The sequence below is a fragment of the Mastigoproctus giganteus genome, chromosome 2, assembly GCF_048544385.1.
Source record: "Mastigoproctus giganteus isolate SK-2022 chromosome 2, ASM4854438v1, whole genome shotgun sequence".
NCBI classification, from domain to species: domain Eukaryota; kingdom Metazoa; phylum Arthropoda; class Arachnida; order Uropygi; family Thelyphonidae; genus Mastigoproctus; species Mastigoproctus giganteus.
In genome coordinates this window covers 244,328,844-244,341,495 of record NC_143576.1, presented here as the reverse complement: position 1 = coordinate 244,341,495, position 12,652 = coordinate 244,328,844, and the positions used below count along the sequence as shown (strand labels likewise).

General features: G+C 35.2%; 1 protein-coding gene across 7 annotated transcripts in view; it reads left to right on the top strand.

The window, feature by feature from the left end:
• Positions 1-12,652, top strand: part of LOC150090338 (forkhead box protein P4-like) — a 482,373-nt gene that overhangs the window by 346,436 nt on the left and 123,285 nt on the right. For 6 of the 7 annotated variants that reach the window (XM_090389817.1, XM_090389811.1, XM_090389812.1 and 3 more), the window contains 2 exons: positions 754-1,054; positions 5,045-5,375. In XM_090389817.1, the coding sequence (XP_090245943.1) occupies positions 754-1,054; positions 5,045-5,375 (632 nt within the window). The remainder of the gene's footprint in view (positions 1-753; positions 1,055-5,044; positions 5,376-12,652) is intronic. The other variant, XM_090389816.1, reaches the window with a different exon arrangement.

Below are 12,652 nucleotides of genomic sequence, written 5' to 3'. Positions count from 1 at the left end.
AAGATGAAAGCAGCAAACAAAGGCAAAAAGCAAATATGGAATTACATTAACTTCAATATTTATTGTTTCAAAAATAACTTTCATATTACTTAGATATTGATATTTAATGCTTACCAGAAGATTGGGATGGATCTAGTGCTGCCCTCTCTTGCCAGCAAAAATATCTCCATGATGTTTTTTTCTATGTATGCATTTAACATTACATCCACTTCCATTTAGAAGCAGAAATGTTATAATTTTACATTTATAAAGAGATAGCAGATCTAGTGCAAGTAAACTGCACTAGTAGAAAATCCTAACTTTTTTTTCCCACAAATACATTTAAATATTCTCTGTATTTATATAGCATACATATAAAAAAAATTAAGTTGTGATCTTGATCTAACTAGATCTGGTTGTGGTCATAGTCAAATTATCTATTTATAAGTCAGGCATGCTTTCTTTCTTTGTTCATTTATTTTTAGTTTAATTAAACTTAAAAGAAAATGATTTATGCTAGGAAATTGTTGATAATCATGGATTGTACTTGAGAGATATATTTATGTCATTATTGATTTTGAATGACCTGTAAATATTTGCTGAAGTGAAATATCAAAACAAAAGTATAAATTATTACCAAAAAATTGGCAATATATAATTGTCATATTAACAAGCCAGTATAAAATTGTCTTCCTGATATGAGATATAATAATCTATTAATGTGATATTTATATATGTGTTGGATTATTTTCAAAATCAACATTTTAATAACAGCAACAGCAGCAACAACAGCAACAGCAGCAGCTTAAGCAGTTGGAGTCAGTCATCCCTCATCTTCAAGAACAGCTCCAGTTGAACATGATGCAGCAAAGTCAGATCCTTCAGCAGTTGAACAACTTGAGCAGTGCCTCTCTTTCTGGTGCAGGGATGGTTGGTGACAAAGCAAAAACTAGCCGCCAACAGCTTCAGATCCAGTTACAACAGTTGGCTCTTCAGCAACATCAATTGATGCAGCAATTGCAGCTAAGTCACAGACAGTACCTCCTGGGTCTTCAACCCTTTGTATTGCCTCAGGGTGAGTACTTTGAAATAAGTTGTACATAGGACATGAAATGAAAACTGTCGCACAGAAACTGTAGATTCATCCTGTATTTTTTTTTTTTTTTTTTTTTTTTTTTTTTTGCTTTTAAAAGTTAACTGTTAGATTCTCATTAATATAGACATACTAAAAAAAAAAAAATAATAATAATATGTCAATTCTTAAGAACCATTTCAAAAAATGGCAAGTTCTTGGGAAACTGGATGACTTACATTACAAGGTTCATTGCAGATGATGGTTTTGATTTCACAAAAAAGATACTCAGATTATTGTTCTCAATGAATCTTTAGAAATTTTATCTTTATCTTCACAAATGTCAATATAGGTAAAAGAGAAGGCAGAGTTTCTTCAAAAGAAGTTACCCAACACATTCTACAGTGCTAGAGAGGCTTATTCATCATAGGCAAAATGTTTTATTAATAAGAGGTCATTACAAATTATAAGGACATTACTCAATATAAGTTAAAAGGGAAACACTTTACCCTTGTAAAACAATGAAATTTAGTTTATTTTTTACTAAAGCAGTTTGTGACCATTTTTGCCAACTCTGTTCCTTGTGAATTTACTGTATATTAAGATAATGCATATGCATTACTCAATACATGTTTATTTTGGACATAAAAAATGTTGGGGTTCTCTATACTTAATATAGAGATGCAATCTCTGCACTGAATAAAAATGTTTTCTAAACTACATGCACTGGTTATATTTCTAGATCAAGCTTCACAGGCTTATCATCAGCCCAGTAATGCCTTCTGTAAAAATTAATAGTTTAGTATAGAGAACCCCAACCTTTTGTCACTCAGGATGCACTCAGAGTTAAAAGATGTTATATTACCATTGAGCTTAATGGAGTTTTTCCTAATCTTGAAGCTCGCATTTTCAGAAACTTGTAGCCTACTGGTATACTATTTAATGTACTAAACCTCTGGTTTAGTATATTGATTGTTTTGGGTGTAGTATCTTAACATTAAAGGTCTCAGACAGTTTTTAAGTTCTATGCAATGGGACTGACTGATGATGTTACCAACAGCAAATTCTAAATGGGAAGCATTCAGCATTTGAGGAAGTAATCATAGAAGCTACTAGGCTTTTCATACCAACTAAGCAATACTGTTCAAAACTTAGACCTAAATGGATATCAGATGAATTGATGAGACCTGCAGCAGAGAAGAAAAATGTGTGGGATGCACATAATTTATCAGGTGATACAGAAGCCTATGGTAGATATAAACTAGCCTGTAATCAAGTCACCAAGGTAGTTAGGTAAGCTAAGGTAGATTATGAGAAGTCTCTGGCAAAGAATGCAAAGAAAACCAGAAAAGACTTCTATGATTATATTAACAGTAGAAGGGTTAAATCACATTGGACCACTTGTTTCATATTGGACCACTTGTTTGATAGCTGTGAGTTAACTGTTGATGACCCTGCTCAGGTTGAAGACAAATTGAATAGGTATTTTGCATTTACATTCACACATGGAGAATTCTTTAGGGAAGGGAATGCCAGAAGTTTATCAAACTCTAATGATGAGCTAAATGACTTTGTGATAACTGAAAGGAAAGTGGAGGAGAAATTGTTGAAGATGGACATAAAAAAGAAACCTAGGGTGGATGGAATCTATAGATTGCATCTGTTAGATGCAATCTATTATTGGAGTTCCCCAGGGTTCAGTGCTGGGCCCACTGTTATTTTAAATTTTTATTAATAATATTGATGAAGGTATATTGGGCTTAATGTCTAAGCTTGCAGATGATACAAAGGTTAGCAGGGTGGTTAATGACAGTAATCAAGGTATAGAAAAATTAGGCTGATGGGCTGAGAAATGGCAGTTGAAGTTTAACATTGACAAATGAAAGGTACTGCATATGGATAGCAGTAATCCCAGATTAACACACCCAGATTTTTCACTACACTCAGTGTAGTGAAAATTGAAAAAGACCTGAGGGGTAATTGTGCAGTAAGATATGAAGTTCTCAGAGTAGTGCAGGCACACTACCAGGATTTTTTTCAGTGATATACTGGAATTTTGTCATCAGGGATAAAGAGGTTTCTGTCACATTGTATAAGGCAGTTGTTAGGCCACATCTGCAGTACATACAGATCTGAAAGCCAGATCTTCAGAAGGATGTAATCTGCTGTAATGGCACAGGGAAGAGCAACAAGATTAATGAAGGAAACAGAAGGTTGCTCTTACCAAGAAAGGGTACAGTTCTGCAAACTGAGTGTCTGGAGATTAGGCACTTGTAAGGAGTTCTGATTGAGGTGTTTAAGGCATTGAATGGGTTGAGTGAGCTCAATGTTGATGCCATTCTTTGAAGTAATGCCCCCTCATGTATGTAGTCCATTGCTGAGACTACACACATGAGGGGGCATTACTTCAAATTGTGGAATGTTGGTTGCAGAATAGATATGTAGAAGTTTGCCTTCAGCCAGTGAGTGGTTGATTGTTGGAAAAACTTCCATCTGTTGTTATGGACATGAATAGTTTGAATAAATAAAAGAAAGAACTAGGCAACTTCTTGGAGGGAATGGACAGGTGAGGTGGGTAGTTTTTTTTTTTTTTTATTGGCTGATGGTCTATAAGTTTGCTTTCTTGCATTATTTGCTACTATTAATACTAAAGTAATATGTTGTTTGCAAAGATATGAACTTTTATATAATTTGATTAATTTTTAAGTATGATTTAGATAAATCATACTTAAAAATTAATTAATACTTAAAAATTAATCGAAGTATGATTTAGATAAATTTTAGCATATCTGTAAATGTGTAAAAAGGATCAGAGTTGTAAAAATTAATTCAGTTTACAAGACCAGTTTACAATTAACAAAAAAGTAATAAAGGTTAATTGTTATTTATCTGTGTATACTGTATGTACGTGGTCTCCGTAGCAGAATGGTCAGGTGTGGGAGTGCAGTAATAAAGGAATATACTGTATGAGAATTAGCTAAAAAATCTCATATTTTGAGTAAGGAAGATATATATTCAAATGGTTTTTTAAATAGTGAAAAAAAAGTTTCAAATGTAATTTTTTTTTAAATTAAACTAGTCCTCAAGAATTGAAATTCACTTGGGGTAGCAATGCCACAAAACTTGGAATCCACTTAGAAAAAAATTTCTTTGTCTTGGTTCCACAACCAAAGCTTGTTTTGAAACCCTGCTTTGTCATTTGGTCTCTAAGTCAAAGTAATGAACCCATGCTTTATCCATGGTAATAATTCATAATTCATAATATTCATCATTCAGACACCTTCATATAAAATATTTGGGTACTCTTACCAAGAGAGACTTCAGTCTGCAAATTGCAGCATCTTCAAACTGTGCAAATGATAGATTTGAAGTGATTAAGGTGTTTAAGGCTCTGAATGGATTGAGTAAGCTAAACGTTGACAGCATTATTTACTCTTGCTCAGACAGCATACATAAGGGAAGACATCGATTTAAATTGATGAAGGATGATTGTAGGATAGATGTGTGGAAATTTGCTTTCAGCCAGGGGATGGTTAATTATTGAAACAAACTTCCATCTGGTGTTTTGGAAATATATAGTTTAATAAATTTAAGGAAAAATTAGACAAATTATTAGAGGGGGTGTTTTTTATTATTATTTTTTTTTTTTTTGGAAGTGTTTTATTATTTTTTTGGCTGGTGCCATATAAACTTGCTTCCTTGCATTATTTGCCACTAGTAATGTTAAATTTTAATATTAAAAACCTATATAAAAATGGCACTTTAGAAAAACCATCAAATTTAAAAAATAACCATAAATTTACTTTAATTCCTTGGTAATCAAAATATGAAATTCATGAATGATTCCCATATGTTATTTGCAAATAGGATTGCTGTTAAATATTACCTTAATACCATAATTCTAAATCTTGGGTACTTTTTCCTAATCATTCATTATGCATTGCTAATAATGTTTGCCTGCAGATTGAATAAAATTTGTTTCTGTCTTTTAAGGACTGACTTCAAGTGATCTGTGGAAAGATAGCAGTAGCAGCCTTGATGATGTGGGTCTAAATGGACTACTTCATAGTAGTTCTCCGTCAATGATAAGTAACCAGGCTACTAATGTATCTTCCCATCGTGTTTTGAATGGCCAACATGAAAGTTACTCTGTGTCTCCAGTCAGCACAGTATCTTCCTCATCTTCCCAACGCAGCCTTCCTGTAACTCCCAAGGAGGAAGTCAGGAATTCTTCAAGTCCTCCAGTTCACCTTCTCTATGGTCATGGGGTTTGTAAATGGCCAGGATGTGAGACTCTCTGTGAAGATTATCAAGCTTTTAAAAAGTAAGCTGTATGATATAGTCATTATTTTAAATGGTATTTTAGAAAACCTATCTCCATCACTTAACTATAAAGACCAAATACGTATGCAGGAAAATTCATAAGCATATATAAATATTTAATATTATTGGTACTTAGATGAGAACTGTGTGTATATTTTCAAAATTGTATTGATCTGTATGTTGCAAATAACAGTAAGTATACTGATTTAGTTATCAGAAAATATATTTTTTTAATTACAATAAAAACTTTATATATAATTACATTTTACTTTGTGCTTCCCACGGTAAAAGAATGGAATTATGGTAGTCATGTGTAAAAGATAGAAGATAGTGCACCAAGCTAGACTATGAAGACTGTTCGAAAAAGAACTTCTTAGGAATTTGGTAGCTACTCAGCTCATAGTGCACCCATTCCAATGGAAATCTAGTTCATGGGCTCTCTCTCTCTCTCAACTACTACAACCCATGAAAAAGTCTCTAAGAATTAGCATTAGCATTAGTTGAGGTATACGATGCAAGAAAGCAAGCTTATGCAGCATCAGCCAAAAAAAAAAAAAAAACCCCTCCCGTTTCATCCCTCCATTCACTCCAAATGTGGCACCTCCATAGCCAGGTGGGAAGGAGCAGCAGTGCGTAGCACACGCTTCTTGACTTGACCGGGGTTCGAGCCCGTCACCACCAAATACGGAGGATGCAGAAAGGTCAGGGAATGACTACTGCATATCCCGGAACAATATGGCCTTAGTTGCTAATGCTCCTAAAAACTAAATAACAAACAAACTCCAACTGCTTGTCTAGCTCAGCCTTAAATTTATTTAATCTATCAACTTCCACAACAAGAGATGGAAGTCTGTTCCAGCAATCAATTACCCGCTGGATAAAGGCAAATTTCTGCACATCTATTCTACAACTATCTTTCCTCAGTTTGAATTTGTATGCCCTCAGGTTCATAATCTGAGCAAGATTATTTCTCCAACCTTCAGTGAAATTTGAACCCAGGCTTCTCTGAACAAGTAACCAGTGACAAGCCCAATATGCCCACAAGATTACAAAAATATCAGTGCAATGTTTGCGTATAACATATTATTATGTATTCATATTATTATTATTATTATTATTATTAGCCGTATGGTGCATGGAAGCCTGAGGCTTATGCTGCACGGGGCAAAAAAAAAAAAAAATTCCCTATTACCCTGAGACAGAGAGAGAAGTAGAAAGGAATCACCAAGAAAGGGAAGAATGATGATATCCAGCTCAGGACCCTGGGTGTGCCAAACCCATACTCACCAGATGTGAGCCCCTGGGGGTTATTACCCAAGATCTAATTAATTAATGAATTAATTCAGTGGGAGGCAAGGCAAGGTTCAACTTTGATGATCATTAAAAGTTAAAATATCTTAAACAGAAAGATCTTTTCAAGTAATAGCAGATTTATAGTAAATTATATGTTTTCAAATAAATACTATTATCTCTTCATCTTTAAAACATATCCATTTTAAGCATATCTAGTTCTCAAACTAACATCCTACCGTGATAAATCATGACAGGGTGTTTGTTCGAGAGTATCCACGCACTAGTTGACGAAGTGTATGATAAGTTTTTATGATAAGTGGATAAGTTTTTGAAAAATTTTGCCATTTTATTGACCAGATTAATAGTAATAGCCATATAGTGCAAGGTAGCCCCAGGCTTTGTCTGCACTGGCTGGGGGGGGGGGAGTAGATAAAAAAATACAAATTATTTACTTGACCTTTGAATGTATTCAAACTGTCAGCCTCAACTACTTGTGAATGCAACCTGTTCCAGTGATCAGTGACTCGTTGGCTAAAAGAAAACTTCCTACAATCTAGTCTAAATCTCTTCCCCTGTAATTTGAATTTATATGCCTTCAAGTTCTGTAATTCTCTATAACAGTAAAATTCCACCTTCATTTATTTTACCAAACCCTCTCAGAGCCTTATTAACCTCAATCAGGTCATCTCTGAAGGCCAGGTTGCCAAACACTGTAGCCCACATATGCAGAGTCTTTCCCCATATGATCTCACCATGCAAGTTGCCTGTCTTTGGACCCCTTTTATGAAGCTCATTGTCTTTTTTTCAGATGAAGTCTCCATACTTGAACACAGTATTCTAAATGTGGTCTTACAATTGCCTTATACGATGAGACTATGACCTCCACATCTCTACACAGCCGACCGGGCTAGCCGGGTGGGTAAAGTGCCTGCCTGGCAACCCAAAGGTCGCAGGTTTGATTCCCGCCTCGGGCTTGGACCAAAGTACTGCAAAAACTTTGGGAGGTTCATTATGGCCACAGAATCCTATGCACCAACAACTACCAAAAAAAAAAAAAAAAAAACATCTCTACAGGATAATATTCAATAAATCATTGATAGAACACCATAGGCTTTCTTGGCTGCTTCTTTACTCAGAAAACTTCATATCTGCCCATATTATAACTTCCAGATCCGTTTCTTCCTTTACTGTTTTTAATTAAACTCCACCAAGGGCATAATTTATTTTAGGGTTGCTGTTCCCCAAGTGTTACTAAGACCTTGCATTTTTCTGCATTAAAACATAACTGCCACTTTTCTGACTATTCTTGCAGTCTGTTCAAGTCATTGTGAAGGAGTGCTGCTTGGTACTGATAATTAACTACTCTATGAATCTTTACATCATCTGCAAATTTTGACATCAAGCCTTCTCTCCCATCATCAATGTCATTTATGAAAATCAGAAACAACAGTGGTCCAAGAACCAATCCCTGGGACTCCCTTCTGACTTTACACCAGTCCGAAGAATATCACATAATCACAACCCTCTCCTTCTGCCCTGTAGCCACCCAGCAATCCATCTTAGAATTTTTACATTAATCCCAACACGTTCCAGCTTATTAAGTAACCTCAAATGAGGGACTGAGCTAAAATCCAGAAAAACTGTGTTGAAATTGTTCCCTACATCCAGCTCATGAGTAACTGTGTCAAAATAACTTACAAAGTTAGTTAAACATGATTTTCCCTTAACAAAACCATGTGTGTTATTCAGAATGCCATATCTACCTAAATTTTACTGGATTGCTTTCTTAATCAATGTTTCTAAGATTTTCCCTACCATTGAAGTCAGACTAACTGGTCTGTAGTTGCCAACTTCGCTCTTATAACTGCATTTATGTATTGGTGATACATTGGCATTTCTTTAATCTAAAGAAATCTCTCCCAAGTCCAAAGATGCCCTCATAATTAACTTCAATGATTCAATACACTCACTGGCAGCCTCCCTCAAAATTATATGCCATGAACTCCAGGAGCCTTACCTGCCTTTCTACTTGAAAGTTTTTCTAATAAGCAGTCTTCTGTGATTTCGAAATTACTAATTTCACATGACTCAGCCTCACTTGCACATTAAGGGTTTTTCTCAGCATTAAGGGTCTTTCTTCAGTAAAGACAGATGCAAAGTACCTGTTTAATTGATCAACCATAGAATACATTCCGCAAGCTATACAAATGATGAACTCATGACTGACACCAGAATTGCTTGTGGGCATTTCTTGCTGGGTCACGATATCCTTGTACTTTGTAAGTGGATCTTGTAGCAACTATTATTAAGGTAAAATCTGAACTTTAGAAAGATTACAAAAGTTTTTATTTACAATATATTGCAGAATTTAAATTACCAAAATATTACAGAAATGAAACTGTTGACAAAACTTTAACCACTAGAGAAGTTATATTTAAGCTACCAATGAAAGTTATGAAGTTCCTGCCAAAATATCGATAACAAGGGCTATCTAAATAATTAGCTGTAGCTTTTCGAATACTTAACTAAATATAAAAATAAATGAACCTATGTGACTACATGGATTCAAACTGTATATTAACTACAGTTTATTTTTACTATATAAAAAAAATCCTCAAAATTATTTTGAAGTTTCAAAATGCACAGCCACCATATACAATCAAGTGCAGCAATGTGCTATATGTGTGCACTGGTTAATGTCCAGCCAACCAATCAACCAAAATAATTAGCATATCAAACCATATTCTTTAAATAGCTTTATAGTCCTAGTTGCATTCATTAGTTTATTTTTAAATTTAGCTAGAGATTTTTCAAGTTACTACTTAATATATGTAGAACCTTTGTATTGGTGATTTGCCGCAAATATTGTATCTCATAACTTTGTGCTGTAGTGTATGGTTCTGGTGTTCTGGTGTCTTAATTGTGGTAAATAGGTACCTTAAAAATTCAAATCACATAGGTTTGCATCAGTAGATAATTTTATTAGCTATTGTAATTAACTTATAACTTTACAAGTGGAACGGCATAGTGTAAACTCGATAAGGTAATACATATAACACAAACTCAGTTTCGTAATGTATATATTTAATGATGTAAATGCGATAGCATAATATGCATTATTGCTGTATAATCAGTGCATAGTGTTATTATTGCATTTAAGTATAGTACTTTAGTATAGTATTTTCAATTAAATTGAATCGAATGGCAATCGTGCCTCAGACCAGAGCAGCAAAGCAAAGGACTCAAAACAATGGGATTGCTGTAGCTCAAGGAAAGAACTGAGGAGGATGATGTTCCTGCAAATCATGAAAGTACATGATTCACAGATACAAACATGAAATACATTTAATTTCAAATACAAAATGAAGTACATTTCATGCATCCTCATGAAATGTACTTGTTTGTACTTGCAGCTCTATCTGGAACAGGACATGATACTGCCAAACAGGATGTCTCTCTCTCTCTCTCTCTCTCTCTCTCTCCCTCTCTCTCTCTCTCTCTCTCTCTCTCTCTCTCTCTCTCTCTCTCTCTCTCTCTCTCTCTCTCTCTCTCTGTGTGTGTGTGTGTGTGTGTGTGTGTGTGTGTGTGTGTGTGTGTGTGTGTGTGTGTGTGTGTGTGTGTGTGTGTGTGTGTGTGTGTGTGTGTGTGTGTTCTGATAAACATGCATAAACTCAGCATTCTGATGGGTGTTTATGAGATCTTGAAGAACAGGGTGGATGCCCTCAAAGGAATTAAACTGGAGCTCATCAAGCTCTCAGATACCCAGCACAAAGCCAGAGCTTGCGCTTGTGCATCACACAATAGAGCGGCAACCCCCAAGGCAGAATGTGCTGGTACCACAGGAGGTAGCTATTGTCATTAATGCTATTGTCAGGGAAAAGGGAAATATATTATGCAAATAAAGGTAGGTAGAATAGGATCAGGGTATGTCTGCCAGAGGCAAAAGTTGATGATAATATTAAATATAATCTTTTAAGAGCACAAAGTGTGACATGTTAGCACTAATGACATTAAGAGTAGGAGATGTGAGGACTTGCTTAACAAGTACAGGGCAACGTTAAGAAAAATTCATGAGTTAGGGTTAAATTTGAGAATATCTGCAATTCTGCCCAGACATAATAGGAGGGAGTACGTGATGAGAACTTGTCAATCAATTGGACCCTGAATAGATTGTGCAAGACTCATGGGGTAGAGTTTTTCTCAGCATGGTCTGTCCTTGTTAACAGGAGAGATTGCTTCTACATTGATGGGATACACTTAAATAGAAAGGCTGCAAGAATATTTGCTGATGCTATTAAGGCAGTGTTAGGTAGGTCAGAAAACTGCTAGCTTGGCTGGGGGGAGGGATACACAGACTAATAGGTTAACAGTAACAATTAACTTGATTCTTGCACTTCTGTTGGAACATGCAGCAGCCTGGAAAGCATGGTACCGGGGATTTCAAGGCCTACTGTGGAACAAGAAAATATACGGGCAGTATTAGGGTAACTGGGAGCAAAAACCAGGTGCCCCCAACAACATGTACATAGGTGCTACTAGCATAGTATATAAATAATACTAATACTAACTCTGTAATGAGCATGATATTGATTTTAATGCAACAAAAAAGAAAATTTAATAGCTTATTAAAATTATGCCATGTGAATTTTAATATTCCTTCAGCATAAGGGCTTGAATGGATGGGAGTGCTGCAGGATTCTGTTGTGGTTTATCACATGCATCAGTAATATCATGTGCATACCTGATTATTAAAAATAAATTGGAATAATGAATGTTCCATCTTGATCTCAGTTCAGAATGCAGCTTTTCAGTATGTGACTTTAATTTGCATCATTAGTCATATGGTGCAAGGAAGCCTGAGGCTTATGAGAGAGAGAGAGAGAGAGAGAGAGAGAGAGAGAGAGAGAGAGAGAACCCTGGGTGTGCCAAGCCAATTCTCACCAGATGTGAGCCCCTGGGGTTAATCGTTGATTATATTAGAATTAAAAAGTATGACTTTAAAAAACCAGTCACTCTATATTGGTGTACAAGAGGGCAACATGAGTGACCATTCATACAACTGATTTATGGAGTGGTGAATCCTAATATTTCCTTAAGAATCTTTGTTTCAGCTTCAATTTTTATCATTGCTTGTGTTTTGATAATCAGAAAATTAGAGAATACTTTTTTGGATAACATGGCTGCTGTTACTAAATATATTTATCCTTGTATCCAGTATAATATCATATAAAGAATAACATGGAAACATGCACAATTTTAAACTATTTCTTGTCTTTATTCCAAGGATACAATGTAGTGAACAAAATTAAACAGCATCCCTGCTTGTATGACTTTTTTTTTTAACATGCCCACTGTAACATACAAAGGCCTTTATTGAGGCTGGGAATAAGATATATGTGTATATAAAATTCTTGCCACCAACAATTAAGTGGGAAATGAAACTTGAAAAGTCAGCTGAAATAGTGTCTCCATTTGTTATCAGGGTTTGACAACAATAATACTAGAGGTCTGTGTGGGCCCAGGTAACACGAACGATGTTCAGGCCCATACTGGGTACAAATAATTCGAATCTATATAATATTGGTGTAAACATACCATAGACAACTCTTTAACAAAAAACTATATTAGTAGTTTGAAGGGTATCATTTTATCCGTATCTCATATTGTGCTCTTCCTTCACAACGAGTTGCCATGTATTGCACTACCTCGAATAAGTAACACTTCCCTAAAAGAAAAGACTTGTTACTTATTCTCAGTGGGCACCACCACCCAGATGGCACCATTTCAAGGCTTTTTTGTATATGTGTGGGATAATAACTCTACTATCCACTTGTCCCTATTACACTTAGAAAAGCAAAAAGTGTAGAGGGAAAGTTATATAGTAGGAGTGGAAGAAGAAAAGAAACGGTGTAGAAGAATGAAAAGGACAGTAACTCCTTCAACTCACACCACTCAAAAACTCATAAATTCCTCAAATAGGTAATG